This window comes from Microtus oregoni, unplaced genomic scaffold (genome assembly GCF_018167655.1).
Source record: "Microtus oregoni isolate MIOR12 unplaced genomic scaffold, Mior012 000026F_ref0000081, whole genome shotgun sequence".
Taxonomy (NCBI): Eukaryota; Metazoa; Chordata; class Mammalia; order Rodentia; family Cricetidae; genus Microtus; species Microtus oregoni.
This window is the reverse complement of record NW_024543085.1, coordinates 6,908,898-6,926,006: the sequence shown is the minus strand read 5'-3', so window position 1 is coordinate 6,926,006 and position 17,109 is coordinate 6,908,898. Positions and strand designations below refer to the sequence as shown.

Genomic DNA, 17,109 nt, shown 5'->3' with positions numbered 1-17,109 from the left:
ATAAAGACTTTTTCATGAGAGCAATGATTGAGCTCACACTGTAGAATTGTGAGGCTTTGTTTCTCTGTCATCCTTCTGTTGCTTTCTCTGTGAAAAAGAGGTCCACCCTAGTTAGTGTGGGAAGGGTGAGCATGGATGAGTGCTCTTCTTTGGTTAACTTTTGAGATTCTTCATATTTCAACAGCAAATCTATGGTCTTAAAAATGAGTGATCTCATACATTTCTTCAGCTGTTTATTTTTCTAAGACTGTGCACATCAACTTTAAAAATAAAGCTTAGTGTCCATATAAAAAGCTACATAGATAATTTGAGCTCATCTGTTATAATCAGTTTGAGACTAGGAGCCCTCCACTGCTGTCCCGATTTCTCCAGCTGGATGGTGTCATCACAACAGACACAGGGAAATTCAGTTACAATCCTCAAGACACCTTGGTTTTCTTTTAAAGAGAACACATGGCTTTCACTTCAATGCTCCTACTAAATAAAGACTGTACAAGGGAGAAAGCCTACTCACTATAATTAATTTAAGCAACAACAATATTCTCCCTATGTTCACTTGTAATTTTTTTCTTCCTTGGTACTCTTAAGTACTTAATATTACAATAAACCAAAAATGCATGCAGTGTTTTATGCCACAATTATTTTCTAAGCTTGAGACTGAAATTCTTAAGCTGTTTTGACTGGGTAGCTAATAACAATTTATAGAACTCTGCTCGAATTCAAAGGCATGAGCTGCAAAGCCATGGCTGTATTCCAGCACATTCTTCTTGTCAGAACCATTTAAATCACCATCTTACACAAATACGTATTGAAACTCAACTTTAAGTGTTTTATTTTTATGTACATTTCTTTTTCCAGAAATAAAATATCTAAATACAGACAGTGTAATGTTGTATATGTATAGCTTTCAACAATACTGGAGCTGAATAAATGCTTTGTACATTAAATCTGTCTTTTTTTAATGGAATTCACAGCTACATTGAATAAATGGATTCCTCAGATCCTTTTTTGTTCTTTTTAACCAATAACAAGCAGAGAGACAAGTACAATTTAATATTAATAAGCAGCTCAAATAACACTTGGTTAAACTATGTACAATACAAACCATTCATACAAATGAAGACTAGGATGTTGTATTTGTTACAATATGTGTAGTAAAGATAAGACAGACACTTACAACTTACACGGTGTCTGCCAGGCATTTCCCTTCTTATAGAATGATCAGAACTTGTCTTAAGCAGTCTTAGTTGATCTCAACATTGCAATGGTCCGGTGATCGGCAAGAAAAGCTGTCATCCCAGTGTCTGCCCACATGTAACTTCCAAATGTTTGCTCATCTTTACTGAGAATGGGCTCCTCCCTCCATAGAAAGAAAAGCCATCCTGTATCACCTTGAATGTGCCTACTGTATGCTGGGGAAAAGTTACTACACTTTGTTGTGTTCATAAAATAAAGAATACTGAGCTCTAAAGACACATTTTTTTTTCCGTTTAACAAGCATATAACTCCTACAGTAGTATTCACCAGCACAGCTACTCCAAGCAGTAGGAATGCATGAATGGGGACTATTGATTAGCATGGACTCAAGACCTTAAAAGAGATTCCCATAACAGCGTGTTAGACACTTCCTCTGTCTAGTTAATTCTCTGTGTTTGATCATAGTTTATCCTGAACCATCATGAGTCAGACAATGAAAGCCCTCTCAAAGGGAACCATGAGAGATGCAAGCTGAGATGTGCAAGGGTGGTGCTCGTGGGCCTCTACATGTGATAGCATGTCTTCAGGTGAGACTTGGAGAGATCTACGATGATTTACAAGTATGCCGAGATGCAGCTGACTGGGCAGAGGTTACATCAACTGTTTTCCACTAGCATGTTTGCACCAGTCAACAAGAGCAGCAGTGTAGACACATTCCGGGCAACAGATGGGACCTTCTTCCTTGAGGTAACAGCCCTCTCCTGTGACCTCTAATTCCTCAGGCTTCAGTCTTGTGCCCTGTTCATCCTGAGGGAAAATAAGGTGTGTCACTGTGGTAGTTGTAGTCGGGGCATACTTTCTGTACTAGTTTATAGTCTGTACTATAAAAGGAAATGTAAATGCAGATCACCTTGAAGGGTTTAGAGCAGAGCCAGGACACGTGACTTTGGGTCTGCTCCTGGTAACAGGTTTTTGAAGGGTCATAGTTGCAGAGTGTGTTCTTGGTAGCCTTGTCAACCTTTTCATATTCAATGCGACAGTTGAAGGACTTGGAATCTTTGGCATCAATCACGGTTTGTTGTGCCAAGTCGAATTCCACGATTTTTGTTGGGGGCACCAAGCTGACAGATACATTCCCTTGGCCAGTGGAATTATGCCTGAAATAAACACTAAACGTTCCATTGCCATGATCTACAATTTTCCCAGTTATCAACAGGTTTAGCTTCACTGTTTTGATGTTGGAATGAAAATCACCCCATCCAAACATTTTCTTAAACTTGCCGGTCTTAACAATGGGCCGTCTTTTGGCCCTGGGTCGAGGCTCCTGAAGGTCTGTGGAGTTCCTCAGCCAGTCCCAGAGGTCTTGCTCGGAATAAGGTTCTGGGGTGTCATAGCGCAGGTCCAAATCTGTGTCGTTTTCTTTACCACGGAAAGTCTGTGAGAGGAGCCGACTGATGGACAAGTCTTTGCTACTTTCTGTCCATATGTGCTTTAGTGTGGATTTGCTGCTTCCCGACTTCAGAAGTTCCGCTTTTCCACCATTTGTTAAGTTGGCACACGTGACCTGAGAAGAGAATTTAAAAGACGTGTGTTTATTTACAACTCCACATCTAAGAATACACAATACATACGTTCTAACCCTTGCTGGGAGGCTCAGAATTAAATGACTTTTGTGTTGTTATTGTTCTTAAAAGCACCGCCAGTATCTGGCCACTGTTGATTAAGTGATAGAAATCCCACTTCTGTTTTTATTCAGCGGTGGGAAAGGGGACATGTGAGTGTATAAAAACCACCAAGCATGACCTGAAGATCCATATAGAACATTGACTAAAGGAGGAAAAGACCTCCTAGCATGAGCAAGCCAAACTGAATTCAAATATAAACTAAACTAAAGTAAATAATGTCTCATCACTAAACCCGTTTTTGAAGTAAACTTTTATAATCATTATGTACATTTTCCAGTTCAGAATCACCATAAGCTCTAAAGTTAGATGACTCACATAAACATGTCAGCTGGTACCCTATGTGCTTTGATTACTTATGTCAATACAATATTAGAAATAAAAATAGTTTTATAAAGAGAATGTGGCATGATTTTATCTTTCAACACACTCAAACAGAAAAAGTCCTTATTATCACCAAACATGATACAGGATAAGTTTTTTTTATACTTTTAAGACTTCAAATGTTGTTTAAGAAAAGAGTTTTAACATCTAGCATTCACTAGCATGTAGACATTTGAAAATCTGCAAAAACAACACAAAGTTGTCAGAAGGTCACTTCAAGTGGGTTGTAAGAGACACATTTGAATGGCATTCTTAGAGATCCCACCTCACCTCTTAGAAACAACTAGTTCCTCAATGAACCTAGGGGTTCAAAAGAACCAGTACCCCAAGGATCTCACAGAAGAAATTGGTCATTCTGGCATGGGGAACTGTAGCACGAATTAAAACAAAAATGAAACAAACAACAACAACAAAAAAAACCTCAGAGACAGAAATTGGTCTTCAACCTGAAAGCCAGAAAAGCAAGGCAGCCAAGTTACTAGAGAAGTCTTACTTCTACCAAGGCTGGGTGACCACATACTAAGCAGCCTATGCTTCTCTCTCCTCTCTTTTTATGTTCCCTATAGTGCTGGGAATAAAGGCGTGTGACTCCCAAAGATTGGGATTAAAGGTGTGAGCCATCACCACCTGGATTTGATTTTGTGTAGCCCAGGGTGGTCTTGAACTCACAGAGTTCCATCTGCCTCTGTCTCCCAAATCCTAGGATTAAAGGTGTATGTCACCATTGCCTGACCTCTAGTGGCTTTAGCTTTGCCTGTGGTCTTCAGGCAGAAATTCGTTATCAAAATACAAAAAAATATACCAGTACAGGGCATGAAGGAAACACAACCTGTTAGCACAACCAAAAAATGTAAAAGTACCAACAGCGAATATAGTTCATTGACCACATGGACTGACTCTTTTGGCTGAGGTTGCTGAAGAAATTCCCCCAGATATCCACTGAAAAGCTAAGTTTCCTCAAAAAAATTCTTTAATCAGGTTTCTGATAAACCAATACTAAGAACCCTAAGTTCTTTCTCAAACATGAGCCCGATTATTATATATCAACCTCTTAAGTCTCTCTAGCCTTTATATAAAAGTTCTCTGGATAAAAGGTACTTGTCAAAGAGCTCTCTTAAATGAGGCTCATTGGGAATTAGTGCCATGTTCTAGACTTTGTCCACTTATACCTGTAGATTTATCATTGTGTGCCTTTTGTTATGACCCAAATCTCCTCTGAAAATATTCTTCTATAAGATGTGTATGATAAGAGTCTTTACCAACTCCTGGAGTGCATAAGCTTAGGTGCAGACTTACTAGTATATGTTCCCAGCTCTGTCATCTCCTGAGACATTACTGATGTGGGTCCATTCTCAGAAATACCAGACAAAATTGCTCTATTTGAAACACTGCTGGCCTTAAGAAATACTGTACTTCTTTCCATCTAACCTTATTGCATCCAAGATGAAAATGTGGTTTTTTCATGGGTTTATATCCCAAAACTTCACCCTATGAAACCAAAGCTAAAACACTGTAAAGGCTAACACAACTTAAAAACACATTTCAAGCTGAGAGTTCATATCTTGTTCCATCTGCTTGCCATCTCCAAGGCAAAAGCTACACCAACCTGTACATATGTAAAGGATCAAAGATCATTTTACTACAGGACAGAAAACTGCACAGAACCATAATCTAGAACATAATTTGACATAGAAAGAAGAGGCAGAAAACAGTGTCTTCATGGGCACACCTAACCACAGCAAAGTCCATGCTCATGTTCCCTCTTATTTCTTCAGACTTTTAACTTGTCATATACAAAAACAAAGCAAGAACCGCATGTTTTCAGAAAAGGTTCAAATAGACCACTTCCATCTCAGATGGAACTGAGAATTAGGAAAAGGATGTTTTTGCTACCAACTTCTTTTTAAGTCTAAGTATTCTTCTTTCCTTTCTTTCTGCCCCTGCCTTGATTTCTATATTCACTCTCTCCCCCCAAACTGTTTCCTGTCTACCTTTCCCATCATTATTCAAGAATGGATCATTTTCAAGAAACATACAGCAAAGGTTTCAAGGCAAATAATTCTTTTAGCATAGACTAAATATTATAACATAAAAAAATGAAATTCAAGGGGAAATATTATTTGAGGGAGGGGGAATTAGACATAGGAATGTATATAGAATAAGTAGTAAATTAATTTCCCAACTATCCCCTTTGCCTGATTACAATGTCAATCTGCTATAAGCCAATTTTTGGTATCCCATATAAAGTAGAAATTATGATTGTTTCAGAGTTAATATTATCCCACATAATTACAAAATAGTAGAAGCAGTGAAGATATTTTAATAATTCCCTAGATTAAAAACATTTCAAAGAATACATTTTTTTTTTAGGTTGAAGATACATACTCGGTGATAGAGCAGTTGCCAGCATGTGAAGGACCCTGGATTCAGTACCCAAGAATGGGAGAAAAGGAAGAAATAAAGGTAGAAAAAAAAAAGCGTTTTATTATGGTATGACTCAAGGTAGCTATTATAAGCTATATTGTATCTAAAAATTTACTAACACTACTTGGTAAGTCTAGTACTGATCCATTGGTTTTAGAATACTTTTTTAAAAATTCTTTTTATTTTATGTACTAACCCCAGTTCCTCCTCAGTCCCCATCTCGCACTCCCCCATCCCCCCACTCCACTCTCCATCTCCTCCTCTGAGGGGGTAAGGCTTCCCTTGGGTAGTCAACAAAGTCTTACATACCATGTTCGGCAGAACCAAGGCCCTCCCTCCTGTATCAAGGCTGAGCAAGGTATCCCACCATAGGAAAAAGTCCTATCGGAAGCAGATACAGTGATCTACAGTCAAGCACTGGACTGAGATCATGAAATTCAGTTGAAGAGAGGGAGGCAGAATCATATGGGCAATGGAGGATAAGATAATGATTGAGAAAACCACGGAGACAGCTGACCTGGGCTAGTGTGAGCTCATGGACTCTGGACTGACAGCTAGGAACCTGTATGGGACCAAACTAGGCCCTCTGAATGTGGAATGTGAGTGACAGTTATGTGGCTACATTTGTCAATGGGGTGGGAGCTGGTAAAGGGATCAGGATTTAGCCCAAGTGCATGAACTGGCTTATTAGAATACTTTCAATGAGTATTTGCTTTTTACATTTCAATAAAATCTATTTTGTGGTTAAATATCCAAATATGTACTTACCTAACTATATACGCATCATTTTTCTACAATCCTCCGATTTATTCTTTAGGAGAAAAGACATAAGTGAATTTACTTTTCTCTGATTCTTTCTTTTAGAGTTAGATGTGGTCCCACTGTTTTGCTAGTGAGAATAAATTCAGGCATACAAAGAATGGCTTTTACGGTACTTTCCTTCAGAATCAACAAAGAGCTGTAAGGAGATACTTCTGCCATGCACTTATTAACAAAGCAGTAGTGACACTGTCCCAAGATGGAAGGGGGAAAATACTTAGTGTGAAATTTCTCAGCAGCAGGTGGAGAGGACAAGGGGAAAATTGTAAAAGTGGGGGCATATGATTTAAAGAAGGAAGAACCGCTGTATCCAGAAGATGCTATCATTCTAATAGATGAACGAACCTCTGGTTTTCAGTCAGAATGTCCATCATTTAGCTCTGAATTGTATTCTCCAGTGCCCTAGTGGTTATGAATGTGGACTTTGGAGTAGACTACCTGAATTTCAGACTAGGGTCTGATCCTTGACAACTGTGTTATGTGCAAAACTTATTTATTGTGTAGAAATTTATGGGTTTTTTGTCTAGAGACTAGGAGATATTAGCCATGTCTTTCCCAGGGATAGTGGGATTACACAGGACATTCAAAGTATCAAAGAAAGTCTCCAGAACATGTCGAGTGTTCAACACCAGTATCACTGCCTGCAGTTATCACACTTGAACCTCTAAAATCTATCTCAAGTGGCTTGTGAGGATGAGAGATGATGGATAAATAAATAATGATATTTATTTGAAAGCAACCAATCTTTTTTAAGAAAATCTGTCTTTAGCAGAACTGTAAATATAAACAACTAAAAATTTTCATACTAAAAGTGAGAGTGAATGAGCAAGACGTATGCCAAAAGTTTCATATAAGAAAGAATGAATTGAACTTTAGAAACCTGCTGGGCAGCACTGTACCTCTCGCCAACACAACCGTATTAAATACTCACAAATCTGTTTTAAAAACAGCCCTTATAATAAACATGATCACTAAAATAAAAAATGCTCTAAGATATATCTTAGCAAACTTGAGATCATGTATTATTAGATGCTAATGAAAATACCTGGTGAAATAGCTTTCAGAACAGAAAAGCGCATCTACTTTTTCAAGTGCTGATGTGACAAGCTAAGAAACATGACAAACTAAGCAGGCAGTGAAGCTCCACGTAACAAAGAAGAGGTGTAAGTGTAGCTATTAAACAGGTCAAGCACTAAAAGCAACAAATGCTTTTGCCCTAGGCAGTTGGGGTACAAAGCCTTGAGCAGTGCTGACAGCAAAGAAAACCCGAGTGTGCTCCAAACCAAAGTATCTTCAGCTGTAATTGTCACCAGTATCTTCATGTTAACACTCTCACTCCCCCCTATTAGTGGAGGAGAACAGGACAATCTCTACAGGACCGTGTCAATAAGGAAATGCCAAAAAAAGAGCCTCATCAATACGTTCCTTGATCTTTTCAGTATTAACAACCTTTATTACTTTTGTTTTATGAATTTATAAACTGTGGAATGAGACTTTTAAAAAGACATGGAATAAGCCGGGCGGTGGTGGCGCACGCCTTTAATCCCAGCACTCGGGAGGCAGAGGCAGGCGGATCTCTGAGAGTTCGAGGCCAGCCTGGTCTACAAGAGCTAGTTCCAGGACAGGAACCAAAAGCTACGGAGAAACCCTGTCTTGAAAAATCAAAAAAAAAAAAAAAAGACATGGAATAGAGAAAATGGTGCATTGCATGGGTCTTTATCTCAAGGGGTTCACAGTCTAATCTGAGGGTCAGTTTAATGAATCATGCTGAAATGCTACCTGTAGCCTATGTAATGTTCTTAAAGTCACAAAGCTTAAAAGCAGTGACAGTAAAAGGTCAAAGATTTATACGATCTGAAGAGAAAGGTAGCCAGGCAGTGATGGTAAGCACCTTTAATCCCAGCACTCTGTAGATAGAGGCAGGCAGATTTCTTTGAGTTCAAGGACAGCCATGGCTGTTACACAAAGAAGCCCTGTCTTGAAAACTCCTTTACCACCAAAAAACCAGTAAGGGTGTATCAGAGGAGATGATCCTAAAATCCAAATAAAATCATCTTGATTTTTGCCTTGTAGAGAATGGTCCAGAGAAATTCTTTCAAACATGTGGAAAATAGTGGAGGAAAATCACGAAGTCGGGAAGGAATGTGTCAAAGGTAGACATGGGATATAGTTCCCTACCATGTCTATGTAATTGTGTTTCCTTTGAGAAGTATCTTCTCTCCTCACTCTTTCTATCCCCACTCCTCCAGAAACTAACATTTACTTTCTTCCTGAGTTTAAATTTTATGTTCCACACATAATGAAATAAAGAGAAATAAGATCATCATCAAAACCAGAGTTGGATAAGTGAGACACTACAAGCATTAGATAGTTAGATTTGATCATTGCACAGTGTGTGTGTGTGTGTGTGTGTGTGTGTGCGCGCGCGTGTGTGCACACAGATGCATCAGTACCTCTACACAAACTATAGAATACCATAAGAGACTCACTTTTTTATTTTTAACAGGAAGAAAGGAGGGGAGGGAAAGAAAAAGGAAAAAAGGGTGGGAGGGAGGAAGAGAGGGGCAGAGGGATGGAGGGACAGAGGGAAAGGAGAGAGAGAAAAGAAAATTTCTTTCCCTGAAATCCAGGAACTTTGGAAGCCACATGGGTGGAACATACAGGAGAGGCAGTAGCTCATCTCCAAATTCTAAATGCCCTGCTAATGTATTTAATCTTCATTTTAAGTAATAGGGAATCATTGAGATTAGTTTAGCTCTGTTTTCATGTAGACATTACTAACTGTAAAAGAATTACCCACTAAGCATAAAAGAAAAATTGTTAGAGGAAAATCCCAAGGGAAGAGAGGCTAGTTAAATGACTAATTGCAAGATTCGTTAGGAAAACCTGTACTCAATAGTGAATGAAAAAAAGAGGAAAAATACATGAATTTAACAGATATTTCATAAAAAGGAATAAATCAGTTTTATTATTTTTAATTATCATTATGTTGAAATCCATCTCACTACATAGCCTTGACTGCTCTTAAACTTGTAACCAGGGTCCCTCCTCTCCCTCAAAGTGTTGAAATTACTGTGTGCCATCAAGTCTGGGCCAGCAGGACTATTTATTGACTAAAGGGAAACATGAAAAGACTGAAAATTATTGAATTTTCCTAAACGTTCTAAAAAGTGACAGAGTAGCAATAGTCTCTGATATAAAATTAAATCTCATAGAAGCATTGTGGCTGAAGCACCTACACAGAATTCTTGCCATCCAACTGGAGAGCGGAGACATGAATCTGAAGGTGTGACAACTTACTTGCCTAGTTAGTTACAACACTCGAAGTGTTCCTGAATTTTTTTCTTGAAATAATATTTTCCATATAATATTACAAAGAAAACCAGAAATTTTTTTGAATTTATTATACTATTTTAAATGGCTATGTCATATTTCAGGGCTCACTTGTCCAATGATCCTATGTCCAGAAAGTATGCTTGCCTATATGCCACCCATTTAATTGTTTTAAAAACAAAGCTTTGTGTGTACATTTTAAAGATTGTATTTCTTGGAGAACATAAATACTAAGACAGAGAGTAGTTCTGAAATCAAACATTTATATCTGAGGCAGGAACTATAAGTGAGACCATGGAGGGGAAATGACCAGGGCAGATGAAGTATGAATGTCTGAGACCAGCTCTGCCTTGGCTGCTCCACCTTTATGTGTCTTAAGGCCAGTCTTACAATATTTTCTCGTTTTGGACTTCACATCATGCTCAAGTGCTATTGCAGAAAAGGTTATGGAAAAGGAATGTTTTATAAAATAAACGATCCCTCAACTTGCCTCCCTCCCGAACTGTTTCTGGTCTTCTGAAAAACCGGTGCCTACAAACATTCATATTTCCATTTTTATAAAGAAATCCAATGATATGTCTCTTAATTTTCATCAACCTGATCAATGTACTGTTAATATATTACTATTGAATATAAATATAAATAATCTAAGTATACCTTGAAATTTTGGTATTTACTGCATCAAGTACATGAATACTGAAAGCCAAACCAAAACTGAGATGACTTGATACTTAAACAATATTGCTCATCAGTGAATAACTAATCAACAAAATGGCCTGCTTTATGATTATAACTTTATCATAGCAGATATATGATTAATGTGTTGAATATCTGCTCTAAAATATCAAGTAATTCTAGTTCACTTTATCCCTGGCATTATAATCAGTATCTTACATACAGCATTTCATTGTGTTTAAGCCATATGCACACACACACAAAAATTTGAACTTACTAATTAGGTTTTGAAGTTCATGGGGTAAAACAATTACTTGATAGTTGTCCCATAAGGTAAGTTCTTTATTTTAAAAGTTCTGACATTCTATTCTCTTCTCTCACCTGAGAATTTAATTTTTTCTGAGTATATGTGCTGTGTGAATCTTACAGAAGAGGTTCCTGTAAGATAAACTACAAGTTTACCCATGCCTAAAAATGTTTTCATTGGCCACTGACTTACATTTGGTATAGATATTCATTCTTGCCTCAACTTGTTTATTTAGTTTCATTATGATCTTCTCATAAATTTGAGTTTACCTCGGTCATTCTTGAATCTCACAAGGTCTTCTATTATATTAGCAAGACTTTTGTTAAACCTTTTTTTATAACTAGTCGACAGAAAAAGGAGGATATCCATGCTTATTAATATTAAACTCATTTTCACCAAGTCCTCCCAAGAACTATAACATGCTTGCAGAACATGCTTTCTGCATTGCACTCATGTTTTGTGGAGATGAGAATGTTTGGGACACAAGAACCACTCAATAAGTATCTTTCATCGCTTATGTTCTTACATACATTGTTTCAGTAATAAAAGATCATTCACAGCTGGGCGATGGTGGCGCACGCCTTTAATCCCAGCACTCGGGAGGCAGAGGCAGGTAGATCTCTGTGAGTTCGAGACCAGCCTGGTCTACAGAGCTAGTTACAGGACAGGCTCCAAAGCCACAGAGAAACCCTGTCTCGAAAAAACAAAAACAACAAAAAAAAGAGATCATTCACTTTTTAGTCACACAACAAAGATACGGGGATATGTGACCCTCAAAGACTTTCTTTGGTTGTAAGTTCGGGTCCTTTTTTGGCAATATATAATACACCTGTATTATAACTAATGAACTTGTGGAAATTGATTAGTGCTATATGTGTTAAAATATATCACTTTCTCTGAATAAAACTACAATGCAATATTACCTGGCACCTACTAAGGTAATTCATATGAGAATGTGGAAGAAAAAACCTATTAGTCTGATTGTGAATGGAAATTGCCATTATTGAAAATAATATTTTTAAGACAACAAATAGAGCTACTTCTTACTCCATTTGTGGGTATGTATCTAAAAGAAATAAAATGAGTATCTCAACAAGATATCTGAGTTCTCATATTTATCCTAGAACTGATTAGTGAGACATAACATCTGTCTGCATGTTTGCTAATAATGAGTAGATAAAGATGTACATACATGCAAACACATATAACGATTCTTATTCAGCTTTTAGAAAGAAAGAGACCATGACATTTGAACTCGCAAAGATACACACAGAAGACATGACATAAAGTAAAATAATCTATTCATTGACATACAATATAATATATGAAATATGAAATACAATATAACCTCACAGGTAAGTTGACCATGCACAAGTTAAACTCCATAAAAAGAGTTGAGTGGTCCTTACTATAGAGTAGGAGAGGAAAATGAGAGGCCATTGGCCAAGAGGCACATACTGTAACTTACATATTCTGGAGTTATAATGTATAACATATAGTGACTCATATTAATAAAATGTAAATTTTAAGTAGACAAAGAGACTAGTGCTCTGTGTTTTCACCAGAACATGTTAACTAAGTGAGGTCATGCATGGCTCCTTTAAATTGATCATAGCAATCTCTTCATAGTGTAACCATATGTTCTAACACCATATTTCATACTTTAAATGTAGATAATTTTTGTCAATAATCCACAATAAAATAAAAACTAAATGAAGGCATGTGGTGGAACCGGGCCTCCTCCTTTAGTCCAGTAAGTGTTCATAGGCTGTATGGCAAAGGAATCAGGAGAGTTGATATGATGATCAGTGTCCACTGGGAACATCAGTGAACTGGTAGGACCCTAAGACATAAGGAAAGCAGACTCCCTGGGTCTGTCTTATGGATACTTCTGGACTGGTGTGTGGGAGGACAATGCAGAGAAACTGGTGTGATGGGATAAAACGTACTCAAATGTAAGGGGTACCTCCAAAAGACTGGGGGACCAGATGGAACAAAAGCAGAAGACAGTGAAAGGGTTTCTTTCTTCTCTTCCTGGAGGATGCAGCAGCCGCTACCTTATTTGTATTCCGGCTTTTAGGAGTCCCTTTCTTCCCAGAGAATCAATGAGTAGGCTTACTGGGAACTGGAAACTGAGACTATGAGAAAGAAAAGCAGCAACAATAAAAATTTTAAAATGAACTTTTTAGTTCATTTTTCTCACACTTTAGTCATGGAGACAGGAAACTGGCTTTTAGGTGGTACTATTCACCAGGAAAAAAATGAGATGCAAAAAAATGAGGTCATGACCTTGTCTACATACTGGTATATGATTACATGCCCCCCCCCCCAAAAAAATCACACAACTCGTTCAATAGGAATCTGAAATCCTGGAGCAAATAGTGATATTGACACTGTATAATACACCTTTTGTATTACCCCCTGATATCCAGAGATTGATCTGAAAGTCTTTTTTTAGACACAGGAAGAGATCCTGTAAACAAATTGAGAGATACCAACTACAAAGGCATGCCAGTGCTGTGGTGTAGTACACTTATGGTGCTCAGAGCATTCTTGGCACCCTGTAAATAGGTTAGCCAATCCAGATATGTGAGATGGGGCATTTGTCCTGAGGGTACAGACCATCCAAATTCTGTACACATTTCAGGGATTGGGATTCTCCAAACCACTAAAGCACTCAGAACCAAGATGTTCTGGTTGCATTGTCCAAGATAAATAAAGTACAGCAGAAAGATGGTACCCCTCATTTTTTCCACTTAGCAAAGGTTGAGAACCTGTGATTTGAGCTTTCAAAACTTTGGATATTACATAAGTGAGTATCTTTGGATCATGACTCGTTAGAGGAAGAGTGAGTTTTACAAATATATCCATCCAACAGGACCAGGAACCAGTAAACTTATAAACATAGCTCTGGGAAGACATGTATGGTGGATCATTTACACTTCTATGACTATACATATTACACACACATGCATATACAAGCATTCATGAATGCACACATTTTTATCTTGGATATATAGGAACAATCTATTTCCCTGGAAAATTCTAACCTATGATTTCTAAGAAAGATTTTTTTTTAATATTCTTAGTACCTAAAACTACAGCCTGACCTTTGAAAACAGCTTTGGAAGCATGGACACATATGAATCTGATATTACTGTTTTTCCAGTAGTCTGAGTTAGACTCAGCTTGTATATTTCTCATATTTCCATGTTGTTGAAAGCATACATATGAAGCCACATAATTAAGAACCACGTGCTAAGGGGTAATGTGGGATTCCCCTCTGTGTGCTGTATTATGAAAGGATTAAACGGGCCATCAAAAGAGTGGTGTGAGCAGCGCCCACAGTGAGAATTCTACTGCAGGAGAGTCTAAAATAAAGAGATCAGTTAGATAATAGTTTGTTGGTGGAGCTCAACAAAACTCTCGCCCTGTGTTTAATGTACCCTAAAATACAAGAAATAAAAGAAGAATAGATGTTAGGATATGTTCTTCCTCTAGTATGACCCCCACATAACTTCTTTACTCTGACAAGTCCTTAAAGAGCTGGATAAAGTTCCACTAGAGGGAGCAACTGGGACACAGGACAGCTGTCTCTGTTTATGGTGCTGGAAATCAGACAATTGAGTCACTAAGGGTCAAAGGGTTCCTATCACAGTGATGCAGCAGGACACATTGTGCCCTCTCCTGGTTGATACTATCTCAGAAAGATAGTCGTCAATGAGCTGAAGAGAGAAGTAAGGAAGAGTGCCGCCCAAAGATCTATTAGAAGCCATGGACACCTGAAGAAGCACTTATGTGTTTGTATTGCTTCTAAAGCATTAAAGACAAAATATTTATATTTGTTTATGTGTTGGAAATCCCTCTAGGTCAATGAAACATATATCAGTATCTAAGTAAGTTTATTTTATTTATTTTTTTTTTTTTTTTTTGGTTTTTCGAGACAGGGTTTCTCTGTAGCTTTGGTGCCTGTCCTGGAACTAGCTCTTGTAGACCAGGCTGGCCTCGAACTCCCAGAGATCCGCCTGCCTCTGCCTCCCGAGTGCTGGGATTAAAGGCGTGCGCCACCACCGCCCGGCAGCGTAAGTTTATTTTAAATCATTTGTTTTAGTTTTTGAGATTGTAATTACAATATTTCTTCCTTCCCTTCCTCCTCACAGACCCTCCTACATAACTTTTCTTTTATCGCTTTCAATTTCCTGCCCTCTTCTTTTATTAGCTGTTCACAGACACACATACACACACACACACACACACACACACACACACACACACTCCTAAATACATAAACATGTTTTACTTCATGCAGAGAGATGAGTGAAAAGAAGCAAAAGTAACTAAATCAACATGAAACATCATTGCAACAAATGCAAGAAAGGCAGAATAAAGCAATCTGTTGGCCAATAAGGAAGTTGGTTCGTGCTTTGGGCTTTTCCCTTATTTGATCCAAAAGTAGTAATGAAAGAAATGCAAGCAGGAGTCAAAAGGAACAGATTCTTTCAACACGAGTCTGACACTTCCTGAAGGTATTTGCTTCCCAGTATTTCAAGTGGACATTTCTATTAGCGAATAATAATTTCCTTGAAGCCGTCAGCTTGGCATATGTTAGTTTATTTTCTCTCACAAATGCTCATTTGCTTGGGGAATGCAAGCAGACTTTAAAATGTGAAAGAAAAGAAATCAATTTATGAGTATGTTTCAAAATGTTTTAAATGATGCTTTAAAGTGCCCATTAACAGCATGGATTAAAATAATATTAAAATGTGAATCTTGAAGGCTTTTTTTGTCTTTATTCTGTATGGTGACAAATTGTAAATAAAGGAAGTTGTTTTGTTGTTGTTTTGCTTCGTGGCTACATAGTGAAAAATCCATGACTGTTGGAATAACTAAGCATTTGAAGCTTGAAGGGAGTTTTGAAAGTATTTTATAATTCGAAACGCTGAGTATTGTAGTTTTGAGCTTGTATGAGATACCACAGTGATTTAGGACAGAGTCAAAACTGTGGTAAAGGTTTCTTAGCCTCCAGCTCATTATTCATGATGCAGAGGTTTCCTTATTGAAAGACAGGGTTTACACTCTCCTTCAGGGTTTAAATCAGTATGTCACATCAAGATAAGGAACTGGCTTCTGTTCCAGGAATCCCTTGACTTTGGGGAAAGAGAGGATGCTGAAAATTTAGCAGCATTTGTCCATTCTGAAACAATGGGACACTAACTTAGGGATTTGCAACATCACCTAAGGACGCCCTGGGTTTGACTGTGAAAAGTACCTGCGCCTCTCAGAACTAGGTCTAACTCTAACTCTTGACCCTTGACCACTATGACGGAGGAAAATCAAATGAGACTCATCATCACGGGTCTTCAGTTAAACAAACGGTTAATCCAGAGGAATTATTCTTCAAGTTGTGAGTGGAAGACTGTTTCATATCTGTTTTCAGAAGATTTATTTTTAAAAAGAGAAAGTCAAAAGAAAAGATATGCTGTATTCTTCTTTCTTACACCCAAGAAAAGAATATAAATTTAAAAACTCCACTAGGGGTTTTAGATTTTTTCCACTAAAAGCACTTCCATGAAGTTGTTTTTATGTAAAATCCTTCTGTAACTCAATTCACTCCAGACAACCTATACTAGTACTTCCTACCTAGTCCTTGTGGATGAAAGTCTTGTCTTTGGTTTTAATTGTATCTATAGGTATTTTTCCTGTGTGTATGTCTGTGTGTTATATGTGTGTCATGCTGAGGAGACCAAGGAAGAGCATGAGATCCCAGAGACTGGAGTTAGATAGTTGTGAGCCACCATGTGGATCCAGACTCTGGAGTTAGATAGTTGTGAGCCACCATGTGAGTGCTGGTAATCTGTGTGTATGTATGTGTGTTATATGTGTGTCATGCTTCATGCTGAGAAGACCATGGAAGGGCATCAGACCCAAGAGACTGAAGTGAGATAGCTGTGAGCCACCATGTGGGCCCAGAGCCTGGAGTTAGATGGTTGTGAGCCACCATATGGATCCAGAGACTGGAGTCAGATAGTTGTGAACCACCATGAGGGTGCCGGTGATCAAATCACAGTCCTGAAGAACAGCAAATGTTCTCATGCACTGAGCCAATTCTCCAGCTAAAGAGGTCTCACAGAACCTCCCAAGCATCACAGTCCATTAGTATCCAATGCTGTTAGCTACCCACCTTATACATCTACCAAGACTCTATTGATGAAGACATTATGTATTTAGGTCATTAAATTTGGGGAAATTGAGATAGCGTTCAACAAGAAGCATTATCCTTCCAGAATG

The 17,109-nt window shown here is 38.0% G+C and overlaps 1 protein-coding gene across 2 annotated transcripts in view; it reads right to left on the bottom strand.

Annotated features, from left to right (window-relative positions):
- Window positions 1-692: 692 nt before the first annotated feature.
- The window catches only part of Nxph1 (neurexophilin 1), a 306,813-nt gene continuing 290,396 nt past the window's right edge, over window positions 693-17,109 (bottom strand). Inside the window, exons 3-4 of one of the 2 annotated variants that reach the window (XM_041675798.1) lie at window positions 2,108-2,761; window positions 693-2,004 (exon numbers count right to left, since the gene is read on the bottom strand). In XM_041675798.1, coding sequence (XP_041531732.1) covers window positions 1,849-2,004; window positions 2,108-2,761 — 810 coding nt within the window. In that variant the 3' untranslated portion in view covers window positions 693-1,848. Of the gene's footprint in view, window positions 2,762-17,109 lie in introns of both variants that reach the window. The other variant, XM_041675799.1, reaches the window with a different exon arrangement.